The following is a 27793-nucleotide window of genomic DNA, read 5'->3' as shown; positions in this document are numbered from 1 at the left end:
AGAGGGTTATTACCCCTTGTTCCTAAATTCCTGGATATTCTGAATTACCCAAGGTTTTGTGTAAAATCACTAGATTCATGTTAATTGTTTGATGGTCCAAAATTTGGATGCACTCCATTTTTCTTTGAGATTAACAGTATCCAAATCTTTGTACCTTTTAAAATTCATTTTTCTCAAAAATCTGTTTTTGAGCTGCTCTCTGAGCAGCTCAGTGGAAATTTTAGGGAGAGTGGTGGAAGGGAAAGGTGTTTCCCCCCCAGTCTTCCTTTCATTCATCTCTATTCAAATGAGGCGTCTATTCAGATTCTAAAATGAGATGTGTTCATTTTTTATCTCAAAAACCAATTGGGCAATAAGGATGGAGATTTTCAATATTAGTTGTTTTTTCATAGCAAACTTGAGCCTGATTTGAATTGAGGGGCCACAATGCCAAGTGACCAGGCTTTTAATCTACCCTCTTTTTCTTCCTTTCAGGCAGAGAGACCTGACACCATGTTGGGAGTTGTGTGTGGAGCTCTCCACGTGGCAGATGTGAGCCTGCGGAATAGCATCTCTAACTTCCTTCACTCCTTAGAAAGGTAGGCTTTGTTTCTTTTAGGTTGTGCAAGCTTACCATTGGTCTTGAGTATAGGACTGAGGCTCAAAGACCTGTTTATTCTTCAGTCTGTTCCTGACAGTTTGAGAGTGCTACTTGTTATTTCACTGACCTTGGGGGAAGGAGGAAGAGGAAAATTAAGCGTTTATCGCAAATTATTTTGGGACTCTAACTGCAGCTTCCAGAGATTAGTTTATATCACAGCTAGATAGGTTGCTGAAGTAAACTTTTTATTCTGTACAAGCATCAAATCTCTGGTGATAAAAATCTGATGCTTTTCTCTAGCTTTGAACCTTAAATATTACATGTATTACCTATAATACATTTCAGGAATTAATAATTTGAGCTGATATTTAGGATGACCTCATAAGACTTTCAAGTAAGGGTCAGAAATGTATGGTGCTAAGCGAATGCTTAACACCAGTTCTGGAGTTCTGGAGACTAAGCTAAGCTCTGCGTCTCAGTCCTCGGAGAAATGGTCCAGAGGCTAACTGTTTTCAAGCACTTTAATCACAGGCATTTTATTTCCTTCTCTGTTATTAGACTTAAGTCAACTCCTTTGTGAGGTATCTGAAAGTTGAACTGAGGTTTCAGTTATTTATGGCTAATACTTTCATTGTTACTTTCATACACTAAAACCTTCAGCAGCTCCGGTATTTCTTATGTATTAAATCTAAACTCTTCAGTATGACTTTCAACCCCTCTGTACTTTAGTCCCTTTTTGTCAGTCCAAACCAAACCAAATCCAACCCTGTGCTGTGGAGTGGATTCTGACTGATAGCAATTTTACAGGACAGAGTAGAGCTAACTCATATGGTTTCCAAGGAGCTGCTGGTGCTTGTCAGTCCCGTCTTACTTATTTCCGTTCCTCAACATGCAATCTCTCTTAGTTAAATGTTTTCCCTATTGTTGTACAGATGTGCTACATGCAGTCTCCTCTCCTCTCTAAGACTGTTTTTAAACGTTTTTTTATAAAATTTGTTTTTAAAACTTGTATTTTAATTTCAAACTTATAGAAGAGTTGCATCAATAGTACAAAGAACTATGTTTTCTTTACCCAGATTTACCAATTACTAACGACTTTACACGCTTTGTTTATCCCTCCCTTTCTCTTATTATCAAAAGTCTTTTTTGGTATTGTTTCCCTCTTTGGTAATGTCCTTCCTTTTCCACTTTCACCTCCACCCAGCCATGGCCTACTACCTTTTTTTTTTTTTTAATTTAAAGATCCTAAATAAAGTCCCAGCTGATAGGAGTAGATGAGGGTTGATTGCACTGGGGCTTTTATTGATTTTTTTTAAGCTTTAATTTTATTTATTTTTAAGGACAGGTAATGCATTGACATGGTTCAGAATTCAAAAGGCACAAAAAGTATGCAGTGAAAATTCTCCTCCTCACCTCTGTTGCCTCCCTATCAAGTTCCCTTCCCATTAGGCAACGAGTGTTACCAGGTTCTTATGTAATCTTTCAGAGATATTCTAAATTTATAAAACCTATGCATTTAATATTGTTTCTTTCCACTCCTCCCCCTTTTTTAGAACACTAATAGTAGTCCACTCTAAAACTGTTCTATACCTTGCTTTTTTCACTTAACAGTATATTTTAGAGAGTTTTCCATATTCCTAGGTAAGGCTTCATCTTTCTTTTTTTAATGACTGTGTAATATTCCATTATATGGCTCTTCCATGACTTGTGAATTCAGTACCTTACTGATGGTCATATAGGTTGTTTTTAGGTTTTTGATATTCCAAGAAATGCTGCAGTCAATGACTTTTGAGCTTCCTTTATAAACTTGTAGAACTTTCTAGAAGAACGTGTCTCTCACATTTTTGTTCTTTCAGGGGTCAAGTCCTTCCAGCTCACACACTTCTGAATACAGTAGATGTGGAACTTATCTATGAGGGGGTGAAGTATGTACTTAAGGTATGCTTAATCCTGCTGACGCCTACATCTTATTTTTTTAAATTTTGTTGTAAAGTATGTGTAACAAAACATTTGCCATTTTAACCATTTTTAAGTGTACAAGTTAGTGACATTAATTCACTGTGTTTTGCAACCATCAACACAATTTCCAAATGTTTTTCATCACCCAAAACAGAAACTCAGTACCCCTTAAGCAGTAACTCCCCATTTCCCTTGGAGCCCTGGTGGCATAGTGCTTAAGAGACATGGCTGCTAACCAAAAAGTCAGCAGTTCAAACCACCAGCCACTCCTTGGAAACCCTATGAGGCAGTTCTACTCTGTCCTAATGGGTTGCTGTGAGTAGGAATCGACTTGATAGCAACGGGTTGTTGTTGTTAAAGCCCCTGGTAACCACTAATAAACTTTTTGTCTCTATGTATTTACTTATTCTAGATATTTTGTATACATGAGATTGTACAATATTTGTCCTTTTAGTCTGACATTTCACTCAGCATATGCACCTTACTTTTTGTCTCTTTGTTATCTTGCTTTCTTTAAAGGTCAAGAGGTAGGGGGAAATATTTGGTTTATTGCAGGGGCTGGGACATTAGTGAAATTACAGTTATATTATTTATGTCAGTAGCATAAAGCAGTATTTGATGATTCTGTGACAACCTTTTAGTTGCTCTTCAATTTCACATATACAGCCCAGAGATAAAGGGGAGACGGGAACAACCAGAGCAGGGAGAATAAGGTAGCCCTGTTGGCTTGCAGCAGGACTGAACCATGCCCACAGTCACTCATGCTAATAGCACCTATGCCATGAATTTCTTCCCTCTGACAGATCTTTTTGACCGGTATCTTTGAGGTACTGAAATTTTGTCTGAGGCACCACATGGAAGGACACATTGACTTTTTCCTTCTGGTACTTCTTAACCTACAGGTGACTCGACAGTCCCCCAACTCCTACGTGGTGATCATGAATGGCTCATGTGTGGAAGTAGATGTGCATCGGCTAAGTGATGGAGGACTGCTCTTGTCCTATGATGGTAGCAGCTATACCACATACATGAAGGAGGAAGTAGATAGGTGAGTGGCTGTTTGAGGTCCAGACTCTTGAGATTTTTCAAGGCCTTTTTTGATACTCTTTTTTTTTTCCCCCAAATAAGAAAATAATACATGCAGTTAACAGAAATTCCAGGATTACAATTAAAACCATGTCTCCCTACCACTCTGATGTGAGTACACAATGAAAAATAAATTCTCCTCTTTGTGGGCAACCATTGATAACAGCTTTGTGTACAGTTTTCCTGAAATTTTATATGCATAAACAAGTTATAGATGTGTACACACTGTATTTTTCTCTTAAATATATTCACAAATAAAAACATCATTTAAATGTTATTCTGCACCTTGTTTTTTTTCATTGAGGATATCAGTCATACTGTTGTGAGTTAAAAGAATTAACACATGTAAAGCACTTAGAACATTGTCTGGGAGATACTAAGGGCTCAAGAAATGTTAGCTACTACATCATTATCTTCGTGTTTTGTTTTGTCTTATAGAGTTGCCATTTTTTGTTTTTAATTTTATTTATTTTGTCATTACTGTTGAGAGTATACATAACAAAACATAAACGAGTTCAACAGTTTCTACATGTACCATTTAGTGACATTGATCACATTGTGCAACCATTCTTTCCCTCCTTTTCTGAGTTGTTCCTTCTCCATTAACATAAATTCACTGTCCTGTAAGCTTCCTATCCTTCAAGTTGCTGTTGTCACTTTGATCCCATATGGATAGTTCTTAAAAGAGCGTAATACTCAAGGCAGACATTTTTTACTAGTTAAGCTAAACTGTTGTTTGGTTTTAAGAAGACTCCAAGGGATATTTTTGGTTTAAGGTTTAAAGGTTATCTCAGGGCAGTAGTTTCTGGAATTCTTCTAACCTTCATGGCTCTAGGAAGCCTGGAGTCCATGAGAATTTGAAATTCTGGTTTGCATTTTTCCCCTTTTGATCAGGATTCTTCTATGGAATCTTTGATCAAAATGTTCAGTAATGGTAGCTGAACACCATCCAGTTCTTCTGGTCTCATGGCAAAGGAGGCAGTTGTTCATGGAGGCAATTAGGCCCTGTTTTTTTTTTTTTTTGATGGCCACATAGTGTTCCATTATATGGATGTATCATGATTTAGGATCCCTGGTAGCACAGTGGTTAAGTAGCTTGGCTGCTATCCACAAGGCCACAAGGGGTTCAAACCTACCAGCCACTCCATGCGGTGATCTGCTTGGAAGCCCTATGGGGCAGTTCTACTCCATTAACTCAGTGACTAACAATGTTTGGAGCCCTGGTGGCACAATGATTAAGAGCTACAGCTGCTAACCAAAAGGACGGCAGTTTTAATCCACCAGCCACTCCTTGAAAACAGTTGAATTGGCTTAACAGCAATGCATTATTTTTGGTTTACCATAATTTATTTAATCTGATCCTTATTGAAGGAAATTATGCTTATTTGGCTTTATAAACAAGTAACATGTGCTTGTGGGGGGTGCAGATAAAGTTTTCAGGTTTTTGTTTTTTTTTTTTAAAGATTGACGTTATTCTACCATATTCCTTTATATCTGAATTGCTTTACTGGCTTACATACTTCACTTATCTCCTAGGTATCGCATTACAATTGGCAATAAAACCTGTGTATTTGAGAAGGAGAATGACCCATCAGTGATCCGCTCACCTTCTGCTGGGAAGCTAATCCAGTACATTATAGAGGATGGAGGCCATGTGTTTGCTGGCCAGTGCTATGCTGAGATTGAGGTCAGGGTGGTGAATGGGCTGTCAGGTCATGGGAGGGAAGGGAGAAAAAGCGTTGGCTGGATGGACTAGGACTGAAGAGTATTAGATAGGAAAGAGTATCAGTTGGTATAACTGGGGTTATGAACCATAAGATTTTAAAAACAAGTAAAAACCTCTTAGTTTTTCTTTGACGTAGGTAGGCATCTCTAGCTCTAAAAGTAGATACACTTGTTGAGTATTAGGTGTTATGCTAAGTGTTGGTTATACAGAGTAAATATGATGGTAGATGGAGTGGGATACAAAACAAACAAATAATTCAACATGATGAGTTGTGAGAGAGCTAAAGACAGAGTACAGAGGACCACCTAACTCAAACAAGGGTGGAGAGGTTGTAGATGGATAGTAAAAGAAGACTTCCTGTGAAAGGAAACGTTTGTTCTTAGTTTTGAAAGATAAGCAGTAATAGACCGGGGGAAGAAAGGCAGAGAAGAGTGTTTAAAGCTGAAGGAACAGCAGGTACAAAGGTACAGAAGAGCAAGAGAGTATGGTGTATTTAGGGAGCTGCAAAGTGGTATTGCATGAGAATAGGGGATAAGGTTTAATGGAGGGGTGGCAAGCAAAGATGCTAAAGAGGCAATTGGATGTGAGATCACAAAGGATCCTATTAGTCATACAAAAAAGTTTAGACTGTCTTGAAGGATGTTGGAAGTCACTGAAGGATTTTAAGCAGGAAAGTGGCATGATGAGATTTGGACTCTAGAATGATTGTTGGAGGATGTATAGGAAAGAGATACAAAATCATAGGTGGGGAAATCTGTTAGGAGGTTTTTGAAGTACTGTAGGCCAGAAATGAGGGCCTAAATTAAAGAGATGGCAATAAAGAGTTTTGAAGAGGTTTAGAAGATGTTCTTGACTGGGCTCGATAACTGGTAGATAAGGGAGAAAGAGGAGTAAAGAATGACCTGGACGTCATAGGTAGACAAGACTGTCTTGAGAGTGAGAGGCTAGAGCCGCTGCTATAAGGAGGCTAAATTGTTCATCACTTCTAAGTACAGAAAAAGTAAAAATACAAACTGTGGCAAGATTTATTTAAAAGTTAGAAATAAGATAAATGTAAGTGTCCTTAATCCCTAAAGCTGGGTCCTGGGAGAGATTATCTTATTGCTTGCCTTTCTAGTCTAGAGGAGATTTTGAAAGATTCCTATTTTTCTGGAGTGAATTAGGTATAGACCAATTTAGATGCTGAGGGAGAAACTGATCTCTTAAAGTCATTCTTCTATGAAAAGAGAGATCAGGTTCTAATTTGTATTTTTCACTATAGGTGATGAAGATGGTGATGACTTTGACAGCTGCAGAGTCTGGCTGTATCCATTATGTCAAGCGGCCTGGAGCAGCTCTTGACCCTGGCTGTGTAATAGCCAAATTGCAGCTGGACAACCCCAGCAAGGTCCAGCAGGTGAGCAGGAAGGTACTCTGAATATTACTCTGCAAGAGCTGAATGGTACGGCAGGAGTAGTGTGAAGAGCCAAGTGATTTCAATGCTTGGTTTGCCAGTTTTTCTTAAGCTCTTTTTTTTTTACCCCTGATTATATACCTCGTATTTTGCTTATGGTATTGTGGAACTAGAGTTTGCAAGAGTTACTAGGCTACTGAGATTCTGTAATTTCCTCATGATGTTGCCTCCGTTGACTTTACTCCTGGTAGCTGGGTATGGTGAAAGGATTATTTGGGTTTTGAATGAAGACTGAGTTGCATTGATACCTTTGTACCCTGAATAGGAGATAGTGGATGACTTCGTCTCTCATTGCGGTTGACAGGCTGAGCTTCACACAGGTAGTCTGCCACAGATCCACAGCACAGCCCTCAGAGGCGAGAAGCTCCATCGAGTTTTCCACTATGTCCTGGATAATCTGGTCAACGTAATGAATGGATACTGCCTTCCAGATCCTTTCTTTAGCAGCAAGGTATGAATCACTTCTCTTGGGGAAGGGATGTACAAATGGGGGTACCTTGTCTCCAAAATAGTTTAAAGTCTCATAAGGATTTTTTAGAGGGAGGGAAAGAGCTATTTGGCCTGGAACTCTCTCACCCTTTGTTATGGAATTTGAAGTCTGTAAATCTTTGATTCTTATCTCTGTCATTGACTCCATGTTTAATCGAAATTACTCTTTTAAACCAGAGAGCAAGGACAGTGTTTAGTTAGATGCATTTATTGCAGTTTCAAAGTAGATACTATGTGGTAGTGAATTCAGGTGTTTTATTTGGGGATTACGTTAACTGTCCGGATCCTGTTTTATTGTTTCCTTCTCCTTAGGTAAAAGACTGGGTAGAGCGATTGATGAAGACACTCAGAGATCCCTCCCTGCCTCTCCTAGAATTGCAAGATATCATGACCAGTGTCTCTGGCCGTATCCCCCCAAACGTGGAGAAGTCTATCAAGAAGGAAATGGCTCAGTATGCTAGCAACATTACATCAGTCCTCTGTCAGTTTCCCAGCCAACAGGTACTTATAGTGTAACACTATCATTATTTCCTATTGACTATCAATATTGAGTTCATGTTTTTTGTAAGACTCCTTCCTGTTTGGAACCTCCTTACTGTCTGAATGTTGTGCGTTTGCAATTTTAAGCATTGTACCCTTCACAAAAACTGCCTCAAGATACAAGCACAGTAATGAAAATACCATCCGTGAAATGTAAAGTATCTATGGTTATGAGAGAAGCATACATTGGCCATGCCCTAATGAGAGGTATTTTACTGAATGTAAAGTAGAGGGATGTTCATAGTTTCATCATTGGAGACTTCTTTATTACCTTAGCATCATGCTAAAGCAAACATACAAAGCTGGGCAGATCTTGCTTGTCAGAGCCTCTGGTAGCATGGTAGTTTTTGTGATGCAGTCATTAATCCATCCGGGAAAGGATGAAGAGAGAAAGTTACTTGCTTATTTAACACAAGCCCCTAACCTATACCCAATAACTTCCAGCTGCTCCCAGCATATGAAAGATAGTAGGAATTGTTGTGTTGTAACTAAGGAGATTTTTAGTAGTGATGCTATAGAGGTTGGTGTTTTGGGTTCTTTTCGGGGTTGAGCTTCATTTTTCCCTTTCTTGTGCCTTAGATTGCCAATATCCTAGATAGCCATGCAGCTACACTGAACCGGAAATCTGAGCGAGAAGTCTTCTTCATGAACACTCAGAGCATTGTACAGCTGGTCCAGAGGTAATTACATGTCTCTTCTGGTTCCCTTTCCTATAAGTAGTCATGGAGAGGTTTACCTCAGGTTTGACTTAAATAAATTAGGAAGTACCAATAATAGAATTGTGAGTTAGCTCTCACACTCAGTATTTCTGATGATTTCTTTCTGGTATATTCTACATCTTTCTATCAGTTTTTAAAGCACAGAAATTTTGTTGTTTTCTTTTTCCTCGTAATTTTGATGATGCTCCTAATTACTCTTCTGGCACAGGACCAAGTATGGTATTTATTCCTCTTAGCTTATATAGCCAACTATTGGACTAAAGGGAGATCCACAGAGGATTTTCAGCTCTCAGATACTCACTTTATAAATCTTTCAGACGTGCCTTAGCCTGTCCAAAGATGTGGTGATAATTTCTACTTAGCAGTAGAATCAAGGCACTGTTTGTCAGGCTAGGAGGTTTTTTTTTTTTTTTTTCTTTCTTTCCTTTAAGAAAATCTTATCTATAGCCAGATTTCTCTTAAGCCTGAAATTTGAATTAATGAGGTTAGATAATGCTAGGCTGCCCCCCGTCCTACCCTGTATTCCAAGGAAAAGCAGTCCAGTGTAAAGTCTGAAAAATAAATTTTGTCCCTGTGTATACTATTTAATAGGGCTGGCCTGCCAGGTTTTTCAGTGGAGACTTTTTCTGTTTGTCTAGGTATCGAAGTGGCATCCGAGGCCATATGAAGGCTGTGGTGATGGATCTGCTCCGGCAGTACCTGCGAGTGGAGACTCAATTCCAGAATGGTAAGCCTCTTTCTGAGGACTCTATCTGAGTAGCTTCTGATGCTGGTGACCAACTCAATCTATACTTTTAGGACTGGCTAGCAGCTAAGCCAGTTCATCCTGTCACCAATACTTCCCATTAACAAACTGTTTCTTTTTCCTCACTCCATAAAAACCAAACCTCCATATCCCACTAGCTCCAAAGAAAGAACAACAACAGAACTCATCTTGATGAGATTGTAAATCCACTCTGCTTCTGGGAAAGGGCTGAGATAATTTTTCTGGTAGAGATTAGAATTACCTATTGATATCTTCTTGACCTTGTATAGTTCAAGTTAAGTCATGACCAGGCTGAAATTGAGAAACCCATATCAGGAGGGCTTGCCTCTCAGCAGCTAATCCATGCATTGAGCCACAGGCATCTGGGAAGAGCCCATATTTGCAGTACTTTTCAGTGTATCATTTAGGTGTAATTTGTCCCTGGCTTTCTCTGAAGAGCTTCACTAAATGATACATAAAGTCCTAAGTGTGAAATACCCTGGATGAGATATTAAAGCTGTGTTGATACTGCTTCGTGCCACAAGATGGCAGTGAAAAACCACAGAATTTGAAACATTACCAAAAATTTTCTTTTATCTGTTCTGATCCCTTTTGTATCCATTAAAGGATGGCTTTGTCACTGATGAACAACAACAAAAACTCCTAAAGTAAATGTTAGCAAACTGAGTCCAACAGTGTATAACATAATACATGAAAACCAAGTTAGGTTAATATTGGAAATATCAATGTAACTTACCATGTCATAGATTTAAAGGAGGAAGAACATGGTCATTATCTCAAGAAATGGAGAAGAAAAGCATTTGGCAAAATTTAACATCCATTCATGATAAACTCTTGGCAAATTACAAATGAAGTGTACTTTCTTAATTTTATAAAGGGCATCCACAAAAGACCTATAGGAAAGATCATATGTATGATGAAATATTGAAAGTATTCTCCTTGTGATTAGGAATGAGACAAGGACACCGCTATCACTACTTCTATTCAGCATTATACTGGAGGTCCTAGCCAGTGCAGTAGGATAAGAAAAAGAATTAAAAGTCAAAGACTAGAAAGAAGTAAGGAAACAAATTTTCCACTATTGAGCATGATGTGATGTCTATCTAGAAAACCTGAAAGAATCTACAGATCTATTATTAGAATTATTAAGAGCCTAACTTGGTTACTGTATATAAAAATCACCATATAAAATTCAATTGCATTTCTTTATAGTAGGGCAATTAGTTAAAAAAGCAATTGAGAAGAATATGCTGTGGAAAATAACAGTCAAAAATATGAAATACCAAGGAATAAATCTAACGAAAAATATGCAAGCCTTTTTTGGAGAGAATTATAATTAGTGAATACTATTAAAGGAAATCTAATTAAATGGAGATATAGCATGGTCTTTGATTGGAGTATACACTATTGCAAAGGTGTCAATTCTCTCTATAGGTTAATCGAAGTTCCGATAAAACTCCTATGAGGGTTTTTTCATGGAATTTGTCAAGCTGATTCTAAAATGTACATGAAACAAAAGTCTGACAATAACCAAGATACCCCTAATGAAATAAAAGGTGAAGGAATTTGTCCAATCAGTTATCAAGATTTAATATAAAGCCATATTAATCAGAAATTGTGATACTGCTGTTTTTGTTGTTAGGTGCCATCGAGTCAGTTCCGACAATGAAACATAAGAGGGGGCCCAGAAAGAGATCCGTACATATATGGAAGAAAATTTATGACAGAGAAAGCATTGTAGATAATAGGGAAAGGATAGATTTTTCAATAGACGATATTGGGGAAATGGGTTATCCATTTGCAAAAGAAGAAATAGAGTCCCTGCCATATACCATACACACAAAAATCAATTCCAGATGAATTAAAGACATAAATATGTATTAAAGGCAAGACTACTACAGCTGATCATGGGGATGGTGCAGGACTGGGCAGCATTTTGTTCTGTTGCACATGGGGTCACGATGAGTTGGGGGCCACCTCAATCACAGCAACAATAGGAGAATATTTTCATGACCTCAGAGTAGAGAAGATTTTGTTATATACAAGCTACAAAAGAAAAGACTGATTTTAGTGCACCTAAGTACTTCTGTTTAAGCTCCCATAGGCACAACCAAACTCCCTGAAGGACCGAATTGCCTGGCTGAGAGCTGTGGGGACCAGGTCTCAGGGAACATCTAGCTTAATTGACATAACATAGTTTATAAAGAAAATGTTCTACATTCAACTTGGTGAGTAGCATCTGGGGTCTTAAAAGCCTGTGAGTGGCCGTCTAAGATACGGCACTGACCTCACCCCTTCAGGAGCAAGGGAGAGTGAGGAAAACTAAAGATACAAGGAAAAGATTAGTCCAAAGGACTAATGGACGACAACTACCACAGCCTCCACCAGACTGAGTCCAGCCTGCCACCACTGACTGCTCTGATAGGGATCACAATAGAAGGTCCCAGACTGAGCTGGAAAAAATGTAGAACAAAATTCTAACTCACAGAAAGAGACCGACTTACTGGCCTGACAGAGACTGGAGAAACGCCGAGAGTATGGTCCCTGGACTCCCTTTTAGCTCCGTAATGAAGTCACTCCTGAGATTCGCCCTTCAGTCAAAGTTTAGAAAGGCCCTTAAAACAAAATGAGACAAAAGGGCCACACCAACCCAGGGGCAAGGCTAGAAGACAGGAGGGGACAGGAAAGCTGGTAATAGGGAACCCGAGGTTGAGAAGGAAAGAGCGTTGACTGTTGTGGGGTTGTTAACCAATGTCATAAAACAGTGTGTGTACTGTTTAATGAGAAGCTAGTTTGTTCTGTAAACCTTCATCTAAAGTACAATAAAAATTAAAAAAAAATAAAATAGCTTGGAAGAAGAGCCAGCATCTTTGCAGGATAAGTCTCATATGCAATTAATTTGTGCTCTATACTCTCTGAACCATGGAACTGGTTATATGATGATCATGACAAATGGGTCAATCAAAGATCATTGGCAGAAAGAAGTCTCCTTACAGTCCCAGACAGCTAGGACAATCTGTAGGGAATTCTGGATTTAGTTAGAATCAAAGGCTGCCTAATGAAGTTTTTTTTAGAGAGTGGGAGGAGATAAACCCATTGTCTTAGATGTATTGGGGTATATTGTGCTCAAAAGTTTCTAATTTTTTAGTACTGGTTAGGAAGAAAGGTGTCATGTTCTTCTATCCCATGAATGTTTCTTTGAGTCACTGAAAAGGCTTAAACTGAGTATCTCAGTTGGCCATGTCTTCAGGATACCTCCAAGCTGCGAAAGCCTGTTGGCTGCCATGTTTTTCAGATTTGGCAGTGTGTTATGCATGTGTGAGTTCTCCGAAGCCACTAGACGGACTGTGCAGTTACTACTCATATTACTCAGATGGTGCTTAACGCTAGGCTTTGTGTGACCCACCCAGCTTCTGATTCTTTTCTGCTAGTCACTATGGGCTGCGTTTTCTCTGCCACGGGGCCTCTCAGTATGCTCTTAAATAGCCCTGCTGCCCCTTGATTGTAAATGTACTGCTCTCGTTTCTTGGCTATACTTACAGAAACCTGAGGATGGCATTTTAAATGTCTTATTTTCCCTTCCATTTGCAGAAAGGTAACACACCACATTCTAGATGGAATTACTTGATCCGTTCGTTGCTTTCAGTTTCATTACCAATCAGAGCCTATGCCTCTGAGTCCTGATTGCAAGTCATCTTCTCAGAATGCTTCCTCAGGCTGGATTATTTGTCAATGTTCTAAAAATAATATTAGAACTTGGGGCAGATGATCTAAAATTCCTGTGTGAAAAGTCCTGTGTATTCATATTGTTTTTTTATTTATCTGTTTCTGCTTTCAGCATATGCTTATTCATGCTGGAAATGTGTTTACATTAGGGAAATAAAAGTCAACACAGTGCAAAAAAGAACTTCTGTTTATCAGAAGACATCATAAAGAGACTGAAAATACAAATCACAAAGTGGGAGAAGATATTTGTAAAACATTCAATTAGCGAGGGCCTAGTATCTAGAATATATAGAGAACTGCTATGACTCAATAAGAAATAGATAACCTGATAGAAGAACAGAAAGATATAACACGGAAGAGGAAACACAAATGATCTGTAAACTTATGAAGAGATGCTCGATCTCATTAGTAATCAGAGAAATGTCAACCGAAATAACAATGAGATTTAGTTACCCTCTCATATTGGCAAAAATTATTAAAAAGACCATACTGTTTTGCTGCTGGTGTAAGTACAAACTGACTCAACTACTTTGGAAACTGGTTTGTCAGACCCTAATGAAGTTGAACACATTGATCCTAGAAATTTCAGTCCTAGATAATATACTCTAGGGAAGCGCCTATGCGTGTTTACCAGGAGACATATACAAGAATGTTTGTGGAAGCTTTATTCATAATAACAAGAAAGACAGGAAATAATCCAAATTTCCAATAATAGAATAAATAACTGAATTCTCACAATGGGTTACTATACAGCAGTGAAAATGGGTGAGCTATAGTACACACATGAACAAAAGCATGAATCTCAAAGACATAACGTTAAGGGAAAGAGGCAAGTTACAAAAGAATCAGTACAGAATGATGCCGTTTTTATCACATTCAGAAACAGGAAAAATCAAACTATACATACATTAGTGGTAAATGTAAAGAAAAACAAATAAATGACTAACCTAAAATTCACCTTAGTAGTTGTCTCTGAGGAGGAGCACACAGGGACCTTTTAAGGCACTAAAAATGTTCTATTGGATCTATCTAAAGAAAGATGATAGTACGTGAGTGTTAGTAAATGTTTTCAACATTCTTTCGTATGTATATTTTACAATAAAAAGTTTTTAAAAACTGGTATGCTTAGTGTCACTGCTTCTTTTCTATTAGCATTCCCCTCCCCCTGTGAAAGTGAGTGTATTCTCTTTATTTTCCCTGGTCCTAGTAGTTCCTGTAGTCTAGGTATATTTATGCTCTCACTTCAAAGCTAAGACTCAGTAGAAAGAAGTGTGAATTTATAAAGAACCACCAATTTCTAAATTGCTTCCTTTTTTGTTTTAAATGGTCTTTTATGAAATTAGGGGCTATCTAGATATTGCAGTTCACTGTTCTTCAAACGTATTTTGGGTTCCTTTTGAAATAAAACCTTGTGTCAGTCTCTAATATTTAAAACAGATAAAAAGCAGAATTTCCCTGTTTGAATGTCCTAAGTATTCTAGGAACCCATGGTAGTGCAGTTTGAATACTACTATTCTGGTTTTTAACACAGAATCTGAACTGAGGTGATAATCCTTTATTATTTTCATGATTTCATAAATTCTGATCCTTGAGAATAAATATTCAATCACTAATTCCTCATTACCTGGAAATTTAATTTAGAGGTAAGCTGTTTTCTAAAGGCCTGAATATTACCTGTATTCCATGGTAGTTATCACTGTAGTATACCTGAAGCTTATGCTTCTGTTGCAAGGCACAGCTTTCCTATCAGCACTAACTTGCCTCTAGTGGCCTTACGAAAAACAAAAAAAAAAAATTTTTTTTTTTTTTTTTTTTATGAAAGGCCAGTGAAAATATACATAACTGTAGTCTCCCTATGGACCTTTTGGTTTAATGCAAGGTTCTCCTCAATCTATGCCTTGGTTTGGATTTGGAATTCCTAGGTAATGCTTAGCTGTTTCATGGACTTATAGGGACAAATGCTGATTCTAGAGCTGGCAGCCACAACTGCTTATAGATATTGATATTTGTTTGGTGTGTTAGGTTTTTTTTTTTTTTAAGCTAAAATTGTTCCTATCAGTTAGGATGAAATATTTTCAGCGAGTTAAACATGGAATCTAGAATCTAAAGCTGTAGGCTTTAAATATTATCAAGGTTAATGGTATTGAAATTTATTTTTAAGCAACAGAACCCTTTCTTCTAAGGAAATTATTCCAGGAAGCTAAATGAGAGAGTTTAGAGTATGGGTGGGACTGGAGTTATTCTCAAACCCCCAGTATTCAAGGCACACCCACCCCAATTTTTTTTTAATATAATGAAATTGAGGTCAGAAGGTAAAGTGATTTGCCCAGGAGCACATAGAAAATTGGTAACAGAGCTAGGCCTTTAGCCTAGGTTTTATGTCCAGATTTCCTGACTCCTAGTCCAGCATTCCTTTTTAATAAATCACACTACCAATCCTGTACAAATCCTTCCAAGAAAATTCAAGAGGTTTCTTGTCACTGCTTATCAGGGGAATTATAGACATTAAAAAAATGTAAATATGAGCGTTCTTTTTGCTGCTTGCAGGTCACTATGACAAATGTGTGTTCGCCTTACGGGAGGAGAACAAGAGTGACATGAACACTGTACTGAACTACATCTTCTCTCATGCTCAAGTCACCAAGAAGAATCTTCTGGTCACAATGCTTATTGTGAGTTCCATTCTTCAGGATCTGGAAGGGTGGTTGATATGGGAAAAAAAAGCATTTTTCTCCTTCTGATGGCTGTGGTCAGAGAGAAAGCTGTTTGTTGTAATTGTGGGATGAGCGGGGCTCTAGTTGTGAGTTAACGTTTTCTTAGGTCTGCCTCTGTCTTTGACTTGAAGAACCCCGACCTAGTTAGGAAAGGACTGCTCTGGCTGTTTTGCATATAATCATGCACAGGAACTCAAATCTCTTGACTTCATTTAGAGAGGCCCTGTGCTTCCCCATTTGTGTTGTCACTCATGATAAAAAACCCAGTGCCATCGAGTCGATTCCGACTCATAGCGACCCTACATGACAGAGTAGAACTGCCCCATAGAGTTTCCAAGGAGCGCCTGGTAGATTCAAACTGCTGACCCTTTGGTTAGCAGCCATAGCATTTAACCAGTACACCACCAGGGTTCCCTGAAACTCATGATAGTAGCTTTAAAATGTAGTCTTATCTAGCCAGTGTACTCTTCTATTATAACTATTTTGTTCCATGGATATAGACAATGGCTGTCATGTCAAAACTTAAAAAACTGAAAACAAAACTGTTAGAAATCCAGGAGTGCCCAAAGAAATTTAATTTATTCTGCAACTTCCTGGGTCTCTTTCTGTTTTATTTACATGAAACTCTAAGCAGAGATTATTGTATTGACAGTAGACATACGCATTGGTTCGCATAACCTAGTAGTATGAGCATTAGCAGACAGCGGACATGAGGGGCGAGACTGGTAAACGTGAATGTGAATGATGGACATTTGACCACTGGGTAGAATTTTTAGAGACTCAAAGATTTTAAAAACTGATTTGCTTTTAGATCTTTCTGACTGAGTTAATTCTAGGGCTCAGAGAACAATAGGATTATTCTTAGAGTCCGCCACCCCATGGTCCTGAGCAGTTGCTTTGCTAGTGCATGTTTGTCTTTTGGGGGGACTACAGTATTCTTCATTTTTAGAGAGTTTTCTTTTTTGTCCCTTTGTGGAACTGGCATTCTTGGTACCTTAATTTTACCATTCCTTCTTGGAGGAAAAAAACATAAATCTTCACTGCCTTTTTTTATTTCATATTTCAGAATGAAGGGAAACTATCTACCTCACATTTTAAGGGAGGATTTTTCTTTTTTTTTTTTTAGCTTGAGTCTAAACTTTGTCTTTGGTTAACAGCAATGCCACTCATTCAGTTCCTGGCCTAGCTGTTTAACTCTAGAGAATATAACATTTTTTTAGAATAAACCCAAACCAAAAAACCCAGTGCCGTCGAGAATAGCCAACTTTTTAAAATATTTAATTACCAGGAGAATTCATTACCTCTGCTAGCCTAAAATAGCTAGGTAGTGGGAGAAACCAGAAATGCTTTGGGAAGATAAAAAAAAATACATATATATATGTATGTATCAGCACTGTGTAATATTTCAAATTTCTCAAATGGCAGATTTCAGGAAAGAATTTTTTTCCCCTCAATCAGAGGGGAAAAAATCTCGGAATATTTAGCTTTTTTTTTAAAAAAAAATTTATCGTAGGATTGTTAATTCTTATTTGAATAAAGCCATGACTGTCAGGCAGAAACGGGTAATGATGAAGAGGTAGAGGAATCCGTCAGTTTGGGCCTAAAATGTGGCAGACTTTGCCTTTATTGGAAGCTAATTATCGTGGGTTTTTCACTTTATTATGATTACCTTTTTAAGAACCTAACAGTTTTCTGCACTAAAAATAGACCAAAGCCCAGAATCCTTGGAGCAGCAGAAGAGTAATGATCGTCCAAGACTGTCGCTGGGTTTCTTAAATTCTAATTTGTAAGATATAGGGGCTCGGCTCGCTCCTTTTGCGGAGTGATTGTAAGTAACGCTTGCCTTAAGAATCTCATTATTGGAACACGGAGCCATATTTCCTCTGAGAATTCTGGAGTAGCTTTGAGCCGGGGCTGTTCATTTCTCAAGTAATCACGCTGGTGTGATGGAGAGAGAAAATGGCAGCTGTTCGGAGCTCAGGCCTTCAATTTTCTTCAGAGTCCAGTCACTCAAGTGTGTAATTACACGGGGGGTGCTGCAGAGGCGTTGGGCCCTGTCAGAGAACTGGTTTGAGGCTTTGCTTTCTGCTCTTGCCAGTCAGGACAGGCAGAAGCCAATGGGACTCTGACTTGCTGTTCTTTTTTTCCCCATCCTGTCATCCTGATTACTTCTTACCTGCATGGATGGGACCCAAACTTTTCTTCCCAACAAGCCAAGCTCTTTGGAGAAAAGAGTTCATTCTTAGTGTTTGGGTTTGGATGAATAGGATCGGGAGGAGGAGGAAGATTAAAGATGTGAACCACAAAGACAGATTTGTCCTTTTGTTTTTCTTTTGAAAACAAAATAAAACTCAGTAAACCTAAGTAGGGTCTATAGGCTTTCACATTTTAATTTATTTTGAAATATTCATTATTTTCACCCTCGTCTTAGAGATTTAGAAATCAAGAAGTTAACTAACAGCATTGAGCACAAGATCAGCTAGCAGTGACTTATGGAGAAGGGTCAAAAGCTCAGAAGGTGCTCGTTTCTGATTTGACATTACTGAACACCAGACATCTCCTTTCTTCTTGGATAATAGTAAGATACCGCCCCACCCCTGACACACACACACACACACACCACACACACCACACACACACATACACACACACAGCCTTAATGCTGGTAGTAGCTGGATAAAAGCCTTTTTAGTTGTTTGGGTTACTATTTCTGTAGGTCTCATTGACCTGCTGCCTAGACCTAGACCTGCTGCCATTGTGATTCTCCCAGTTTATGTTCTTTGCTGGTTCCTCTTTCTTTGCTTACCTTGGCTTCCTGATTGGTGGTTACATGCCCTGTGTTCCGTTCTCTGCTTTCTAGAAGTAGGAATGTTGATGGTGTGCCTTTGAACCTAGAAGAGGGATAAAATAAATAAATAAATAAATAAAACCAGGCTTCTGAGAATCAGTGTTAGGGGATGTTGGGCTGCTCCAGGTTGAAGAGATACCTTCATCCCCTCCAGGTATTACCATAACATGCCTACTGGTAACTTGCTTCAGGGATGTTCATACTAGCTGGAAAGCAAAACATCAAGTAGAATGCTAAAGTCTCACCTTGATTCTTCCAAATGGGAAACGTTGTGCTACAACTGAAAACAAAGTCTGGAAGGCTGATGGTAAATTTATTTTTGAAATATAACTTCATAGGCAAAAGCTTAGAGCTTAATATTTTGTGTCTATTTAGGGATACATAGGGGACTATTTAACCAAATTAAGCAATTTTTTGTTGTTGTTAATTGCCATCAAATTGATTCTGACTCTGGCACCCCAGGTGTGCAGAGTAGAACTACTCCATAAGGTTTTCAAGGATGTGTGACCTTTTGGAAGTAGATCACCAGGCCTGTCTTCCAAGGCTCCTCTGAGTGGGTTCATACTGCCAACCTTTTAGCTGATAGTCACGTGCTTAACCTTTTCGTCACCCAGGAGCTTCTAAGCAATTTAGTACAAATAAAAACTATCAACATCTGCATAGTGTCTACATAAAAAATATCTATCCTATAGCCACTTGGATTCTGAGTGTAGTCTTTCACTGCTTATATTTTATTTCCGGTATGGCCCACATGAACATGCTCCTTTGTGAATAATGCTATGCATATGAGCTTTTGATTTGGTTTAGACAGGAAGCATTTCAAAAGTTGGTCAATGCATATTCTTCCTTCTCAACATGCAAATAACCTTGTCCAATATGTAAGTAAAGAAGAAAAGTCTTTCGCAGTGAACCCACGTTTGCTGAATAAGGGTGATAGTAATAATTCATTAGACCTGTTCCATGACATCCTTGGAATGTCCAAAAGTCCAGGTGTGATGGCTGGAAGAAGCTCCCAGTTCATTACTGACATTGGGATTAGTGCCTTACCCAGTTGAACAAGTTAATGTCTTGAAGGCATTACATGTTAGGTCATTCTTTTCATTCACAATTGCCTTCCTCAGAGGCATTTCACGCCTAGGTTGCTAAGAGCAAGTTGCACTATATTGGACTTTTCTGATTGTCAGTTACTTAACTTTGGCTGTAGTGTTGGCACTTACACATGTATAGTGTATTTCTGCAGATTTAAGATATTCCCAATAGTTAGCCACCATCCAGGTCAAGAATAAAAGCAAGAAATAACTGTTGTACCAATCTTAATCATCGCTGAGTAATAATGTTCACTTGGGCCTACGTATTTATGCAAGTGACTTGTAATCCCCAAATCAGCAGGTAGGTTCTTTAAATGAACTTCTTTATGTTGAGGAAACACATTTGCTGGCATAAAAAAAAAAAAACCCAAACCCACTGACGATGAGTCAATTCCGACTTGTAGCGACCCTATAGGACAGATTAGAACTGCCCCATAGGGTTTCCAAGGAGAGGCTGGTGGATTCAAACTCCCGATCTTTTGGTTAGTAGCCAATCTCTTAACCACTTAACCACTGTTCCACTAGGGCAAGCATAAACCATCATTAAGTGGCATTGTCACAAAATGTTCACCAAAATTAGGTGGCTGTCCAGTTACCCAAAGTAAGCCTGCTTCTAGGATAAAGGACCATAGCTTTCTATTGGATGTTTGCATCTTAGGATGGGTGATTATGAAGAGCAGGATGGTCTTTTACCCTAGTGGTTTCTTTTAGGACCTGAACACTGTGTCTAGGTCAAGGACCAGAAAGGGTTAAGAAAGTTTCTCTACACACAATTTTCTATTGCCAGTCTTTTTTCTAAGTACTTTTGATGACAACGGAAAAAATAATATTTGAGTGGAAAATTTCTAAGACAGGATAAACTAATGGTAGGAGTGGTTTTTCCATACTGTGTTTGATATTTCCCATCCCGGAAAGGTCTGGTTTCTGTACTTTGTCACAGGTAGCCCAGAAGATTGTCAGCTGGTGATAAAATCCATAGTTCACTTTTCTTACAGATAGTGTTTCTTACCTACCTCCTTTCTCACTCCCTTTTCTCGTGGTAGAAAGATGAAATGAAAAAGTTGTTTTGAGCATTTTGCTTTGTTTTGTTTTTTAAGTTAAAGCATCATCTATAGTTGGGCAAGAGGATAACTCCATTTTTATTTATTTATTTTTTTGCTTTAGTTTTATTTCAAAAGGTGAACATAGATTTGCTTTAAAGGAGAAACATTCCATATCAAATCTGTTACAAATTGAGAAGGTGACTAGTATTTTTATTTTGTTGTGTCAGCTTTTGTTGTTAATGTTGAGACTTTACTCTGGCCGTTTGGAGAGTAGCTGATTTGTGGTATTACCCCGGACCCTTGTTATGTTTTTACATCTTTCAGTGAATCATTCTGATGATTGAAACGAGTACCTCAGAAAGAAGTGTGTTTTTTCTATTAGGAACATTATGGAATCCCTGGGTGGTGCAAATGGTTAACGTGCTCAGCTGCTAACCAAAAAGTTGGAGGTTTGAGTCCTCCCAAAGGGGCCTTGGAAGAAAGGCCTGGTGATCTACTTCTGAAAAATCAGCCATTGAAAACCCTATGGAGCGCAATTCTACTCTGACTGACGTGGGCTTGTTGCCATGAGTCAGAATCAACTCAACAGCAACTGTTTTTTGTTTGTTCCATTAGGAGCATTAAGTAAGAGGGTTGAGGTAGGGAAAACTTACTTTGGCTTCTCTACCCACTGTAATTTATCCATTCTTTTCTTCTGTCTTTTTATGGTCTTGTCTTTGGTGATTTTATATAGTCCCTTGAAATTCTATTTTGTTCTTTAGTTCTCAGCGAAAAATGGGGCTTAGTTAAATTCCCCCCCGCCCCCGCTCCTTTGCTTTTATGCCCTAGGACCAGTGGAACCAGTCCTTTAGCTATGACTAGATATTCAGCAGAACCCTGGATCTTTAAAAAGGAGCATTTCTTCTTCCCACTCAATGAGTGAAGTCCCTGTCTTAAATGAGTGAAAACAGTATTTTTCCTTCCTTAACTATACATCTCATAATATATTTTATCACTCTGGACACTTGGAGCAGACCACTGCTTGGTGAACTGGGAACTGGAAAGTGTTTCCTGCTTGATGATGTTTGAGAAGTCTTCTTGATAGCGTAATGGTGTTGAGTATTCCAGAAGTATTTACCTTGTGATGTGGAAATTGTAGTGGTTTTGGAAAAAGTGTTTTGGTAAATGCACATCTGCCCCAAAGGCCAAAAGTTCCAAGCTTTTTTTTGTACTGCTGTGACAAAGGACTATAAAAAGCATCCCTGCAATGGAGATTCTTCCAGAAAAGGGCTGATAATCAAGGTAGGGAGAAGATTAAAAAGCAACAACAAGAAGGCCCTTTGGGATTTCGTTGTCATCTGCATGTCCCATTCATAGTAATGAGAGAATAAAGATTCACTAAAATATTTTTTTTTTTTTTTTTAAATATAAAGGCAATTATTTCAGACTCCCAGGTAGAGGGAACTATGCCTAAATATGTATATTTTAGACAATGTGGTATGAAGAACTACTGCTACAAATAGCTCTGTAAAATTTAAAAAGGACAAAGCATTTATAAAAACTGAATCTGCAGTTTTATCTGTTTACATGAAAATTACATGGATAATGGATAAATTTAGGGAGTAAACTGATCCTCCACTGGACTCCGGAAGAAATCTTTCTCTCAAAATACGACAGGAGTTTTCTAAAGACGTTTTAAAATTTTTGCAAGAGGAAGGACCCAATACTGAATAAACCTTGGATTCTATAATATGAGCTCATTTCTGCCCACTAATCCAGCTAGGATTGACCATATTTAGATATGGTAAAGTGATTCTTGGTACAGTGAGAGGATAAATGCTGGATGCAGAACTGCCGGAAAATGAAATGGTGTTTTTATTTAGTGCATGTTTATAAGTGAGTAATTTGCTCTTGTGTTTTGTACCCTCTTGGGATATTGAACATTTGGTTTGTGGAATGAAAACCAGCAGGAATAGCTTTATATTGCCTTCTTTCCAAAACTGGGAGAGGGAGCTGGAAGCCTGGTTTAGCCCCTGTATTGTTTAAAACCTCTTAAAACTTTGAGACATCATCTGCTTTTTCTTACTGAGAATCCCTTTGGCCCCTTTTAATGGTCTCTGATGATTTCTTCTGCATGTTAAAAAGTGTAGTGTTGATTTATAAAAAAAAATACATTAGTGATTTTGAATCTGAATGGCTGAGGGATTTGGGCTTCTTCTTAGCAGCCACCTCCTATGAGATCTCCTTAACCACTTGTTGAGGATAAAGATAACAGGAATTTTGCATTTTCTTGTTAATCCGACTATGTCACTTTGATTTTTTTCTCTTTCCCCATTTCAAAGTCCTATTCATCTCAGTTCTTTTTAATGTGTATGTTCTTTAATAATTAGGATCAGTTGTGTGGCCGAGACCCTACTCTCACTGATGAGCTGCTGAATATCCTCACAGAGCTAACCCAACTCAGTAAGACTACCAATGCTAAAGTGGCACTTCGAGCACGCCAGGTAAGGACATTTGTTGGCTGTGGTGAGTGAGGAATGATTTTCATAGGTTGGGCTGTCCTAGACACAATGAACTTCTTTAATTCAGTCGCATGAGAAAAGACCACGCAATTTTCTATGTATATTGCATTGCCCTGAGAACAAATTTTTTCATGTGGTATATGTTTTTTAAAGAGAAGGGAAAAGATTAACGTGAGTCTTATTAAATAGGACTCCTTTCCCCATTAAAAAATACTGGTGTTATTCCCTACCTTCCCTAGTAGCCCTGTGGTAGTATATCAGGGTAAGGTGGAGAAAAGGAAACTAAGGGAAGGAAATAGACTCAATTTCTGAGTTCCCAAAGAGACCTTAGAAGCAGATGAAAACTTTTAAGTATATAGGAAAAAAATCAAGTGTGGAAACAAAGATAATGAAATGCATCTTAGTCACTAGCAATCAGAACAACCCCAGAGAAGTCCAGTTCACTTCACCCTGCAGTCTTCATTTCCATTCCAAAAGGTTTCAGCAGGGAACCGGTGAGCTGGCGCTCCCTTTGTGTTTCAGTGCATGGGCATGACAAGGAAGCAGCATTTGAAGCTGTTCAATGACCTTCTGCTTTCTCTACAATTGTATCCATGTCACTGAACTACTCAGAGTTATTGAACCTCTCAGTGACCTGCTGAGGGTATTCAGGTCCTACTGTGTCCCTGTTTGTTTGTGACACTGCTTTCACTCTCTCTGCTCCTCACATGCATTGGTGTTACTTCCTGACATCTCCTTGGTGCTGAGTACCTGGGGTTGTCAGAGCAGCTTTTCCTAGTCTTTCTTTCTGCTTCTAAGTTGCAAAAAGCTAGTTAGATCTCCTGCAACCACCTTCCCCCCAGCTGCTCCCTGCCAGATCTGATTCCCAATTAACAGCTAGTCATGCAGTCCCCAGGACTAGCAGCTTTGCGATGGTAAATCACATGCACTGATGGAACTTGATTGAAGCTGTTTTCTCTCCCTTCCCCCTACCCCCGTGGGAAATCGCCCACAACGCAAATCATGGTGAGAGTCAGCTGAGATTCCGTATTTGGTGGCATTGGCTTTATGTTACAGAACCTAGAAGTTGTTTTACTTGGTCTCTGTTTTATCTCTGATGCCTGCACTTACAGATTTATATTTATTGCTTTTGTATCAGAGCTGCCTAATAGGAGCCTAGAATAATCACTCCCTTAGGAACTTATGCCTCTTATTTTGCCCTCACTCCAGGTTCTTATTGCCTCCCATTTGCCGTCATATGAGCTTCGCCATAACCAAGTAGAGTCTATCTTCCTATCAGCTATTGACATGTACGGACATCAGTTTTGCATTGAGAACCTGCAGGTATATTTATAACCCTTTTCTATCACTTTGCAGTCTTGTCCCTTTTATGTCCAAGCATGGTTTAATTAATCAATCAATCAGTCAATCAATTTTGATTTTCAGTGTAATGAAATTTTATACCTTGATTTTTAAAAACAATTTATATTTATGAATTTTTTTTTCCATGCAGTGCTGTTAGAATTGTGATTTAGCTTAAAAATCAAATAGTGGGAGACATCTAGGTCAATTGGCATAACATAGTTCATAAAGAAAATGTTCTATATCCTACTTTGGTGAGTAGCATCTGGGGTCTTAAAAGCTTGCAAACGGCCATCTATTGGTCCCATCCCATCATGAGCAAAGGAGAATGAAGAAAACCAAAGACACAAGGAAAATATTAGCCTAAAGGACTAAAGGCTCACGTGAACCACAGCCTCCACCAGCCTAAGCCCAGAAGAACTAGATGCTGCCCAGCTACTGCCACCAACTTCTTTGACAGGGATCATAATAGAGAGTTCCGGACAGAGCAGGAGAAAAATGTTGAACAAAATTCAAACTCACAGAAGTCTCAGAAACTCTGCTAACTCAGAATTGAAGCCACTCCTGAAGCCCACTTTTCAGACAAAGATGAGACAGGCCTATAAAACAAACAATAACACACATGAGGAATGGGCTTCTTAGTTCTATCAAATATATGAGACCAAATGGCCAACTCCTGCCCAAAAGCAAGACGAGAAGGCAGGAAGGGACAGGAAAACTGACAAATAGACATGGGGAAACCCGAGTGGAAAGGGGGAGAGTACTGTCACATTACAGGGATTGCAACCAGTGTCACAAAACAATATGTATGTAAATCTTTGAATGAGAAACCGATTTGAGCTATAAACTTTCACCTAAAGCACAATGCAATTAAAAACAAATAAAGATCAAATAGGCCTGCCTACTGAAGTCTTTGCCCCTTGTGCTTTTCCTAGAAAGTTTTCTAGGTCAGAATTCCGTGGCAGCCCCGGTTGATTTCTGATATTTGAATCAGATGTGTATATAACCCATTGCCACCGAGTAGATTCCAACTCATAGCGACCATATAGGACAGATTAGAACTGCCCATTGGGTTTCCAAGGAGTGGTTGGTGGAGTTGAACTGCTGACCTTTTGGTGAGCAGCCAATCTCTTAACCACCGTGCCATCAGGGCTCCAGATGTATACATAGATAGTTGTTATCCTTCTGGAGGCAAAACTATTTAAATATCATTTATTTTAATGCTTACTATTAAGTTTTATGAACAGCCAATTTTGTAATAGAGTATCGGCTAATTTTATTACAAATTGGAAAGACCTTGACTATTATTTTTTAAACAACATCATTTTCTTAGGAGTGACTTTCTGTTTTTCTTCCTGGAACCATACTATTGTTATATCTGGCAAAGGGGCTCTTCAGGCTTTCTCTAGATTTCTTTCCAGGGAAAGTAGAAGGAGAAGAATGGACATTTTTACTTACTTGATTCATACTTGAAATCTAGGAACCACAAGGTTTACTGTAGTGGAGTTATGAGACATTTAGGAAGAGCGGTACAGATGTATGTCAGAAAGGATAATAACAGTCATAAACATAGTAGCATATCATTAATGCATTATTTTAAGGATTATACATATATTAACTCATAGAATCCTCACAACAGCTGTATGATGACAGGAGCTATTATTTTCCCCATTTTGTAGTTGAGGAAACTGAGGCACAATGAGATTAAGCTCATATATGGTATTCATAGAAAAAATTCTTAGGTTTCACTAGCTGCTTTGAATGCCAAATAGTATCTACTGAAATTGTTCTCTCTAGGAATGTAGTAACTTAAGCCTGTCTTTATACTTTCCAGAAACTCATCTTGTCTGAAACATCTATTTTTGATGTCCTACCCAACTTCTTCTATCACAGCAACCAGGTAGTGAGGATGGCAGCTCTGGAGGTAAGTTTTTATGGTAATGTGACATTACCTTTTTCTTTGTTTCTAGCTGATTTACTCTGTCCATTTGGCTATTGTATCAGTTCTTTTTCTTTGATCACAAGGCTTTTTAAATTAAATTGAATTTTTTATTGTAAAAATATACATAACACATAACCCAAGTGTTTCATCTGAACTCATTGCTAGCTTCTAGCTCCAGTCACAGGAAAATAGCTGCCAGCATTTTTCAGTAGTCTGTATTTTCCAGGTGTTTGAATTCTCCTACTTCATAATGAATTAGGATTCTCCATAACACAATGAATGAAAAAACATGGCTAATCAGAACATGTGTAACCTTACATTATGTGTTTCTGATCAAATTAAATTTTAGTTAATATTTTGAATTGTCAGGCAGCTCTTAAGGAATATTTCCTCATAGGAAAGAAGGTAATAGCATTTAATGGACTGTGTTTTAGGTGCTTTATTTTTCTCACTTAATCCTACACCTAACCTTATAAAGTAAGAAGAAAGTGAGACTCTTGAGAGGTTAAGTGATGTATCCAAAATCACATAGATAATAAGTAGAGTTTGCATTTGAGCTCAGGTCAGTCTGACTCAAAAGACTTTTTACTCATCAGCACACTACATCAGCAGGTAAAAAAATTGTAGGCCCTGAACACTGCTGTAAAATTGCCAAGTATAAACAACAGATGTTGGTGAGGATGTGGAGAAATTGGAGCCCTCATCCATTTCTTGTGGGATTGTAAAATGGAACAGCCACCGTCGAAAACAATTTAGTGGTTCCTCAAAAAGTTAAATGTAAAACTACCATATGATCCAGCAGTTCCACTCCCAGGTACATACCCAAAAGAATTAGAAGCAGGAATACAAAAAGATACTTGTCCAACATTGTTCCTTGTAGGACTATCCACAATAGCCAAAAGACGAAAATAGCCTAAATATCCATTAACAGATGAATGGGTAAACAAAATGTAGCACATCATTCAATGGAATATTACTCAGCCATAAAGAGAAATGAAGTCCTGATGCATGCTACAACGTGGACAAACGTTGAAGATGTGGAGCATGAAATAGTCAGTCACAAAAGGACAAATATGTATGTGGCAAATTGTCTGTGAAGTGGCTGAGATTGGGCTGATGGTTTTTCCTGTTGCTGTTTCTTCAACACTGAAGTTAGTGCATTTGAGATATTATATATCAAATTATGCTTTACTGCTTTTGCCTAGGGATTGGGGATATAAAAGATCCAAAATTGAATTTGGGGCATTGAGAGAAACAAAAGCAAACAAAGAT

General features: G+C 38.4%; 1 protein-coding gene across 12 annotated transcripts in view; it reads left to right on the top strand.

Annotated features, from left to right (window-relative positions):
- Nucleotides 1–27793, top strand: part of ACACA (acetyl-CoA carboxylase alpha) — a 318748-nt gene that overhangs the window by 154836 nt on the left and 136119 nt on the right. For all 12 annotated transcript variants that reach the window (XM_064271370.1, XM_064271368.1, XM_064271369.1 and 9 more), the window contains 13 exons: nt 475–578; nt 2437–2518; nt 3442–3587; nt 5162–5312; nt 6613–6747; nt 7109–7255; nt 7606–7794; nt 8413–8513; nt 9191–9279; nt 15592–15716; nt 23107–23220; nt 24448–24561; nt 26414–26503. In XM_064271370.1, coding sequence (XP_064127440.1) covers nt 475–578; nt 2437–2518; nt 3442–3587; nt 5162–5312; nt 6613–6747; nt 7109–7255; nt 7606–7794; nt 8413–8513; nt 9191–9279; nt 15592–15716; nt 23107–23220; nt 24448–24561; nt 26414–26503 — 1587 coding nt within the window. The remainder of the gene's footprint in view (nt 1–474; nt 579–2436; nt 2519–3441; nt 3588–5161; nt 5313–6612; nt 6748–7108; nt 7256–7605; nt 7795–8412; nt 8514–9190; nt 9280–15591; nt 15717–23106; nt 23221–24447; nt 24562–26413; nt 26504–27793) is intronic.

Source organism: Loxodonta africana, chromosome 18 (genome assembly GCF_030014295.1).
Source record: "Loxodonta africana isolate mLoxAfr1 chromosome 18, mLoxAfr1.hap2, whole genome shotgun sequence".
Classification (NCBI taxonomy): Eukaryota; Metazoa; Chordata; class Mammalia; order Proboscidea; family Elephantidae; genus Loxodonta; species Loxodonta africana.
The sequence above is the reverse complement of the archived record's forward strand: the minus strand, read 5'-3'. Positions and strand labels throughout refer to the sequence as shown.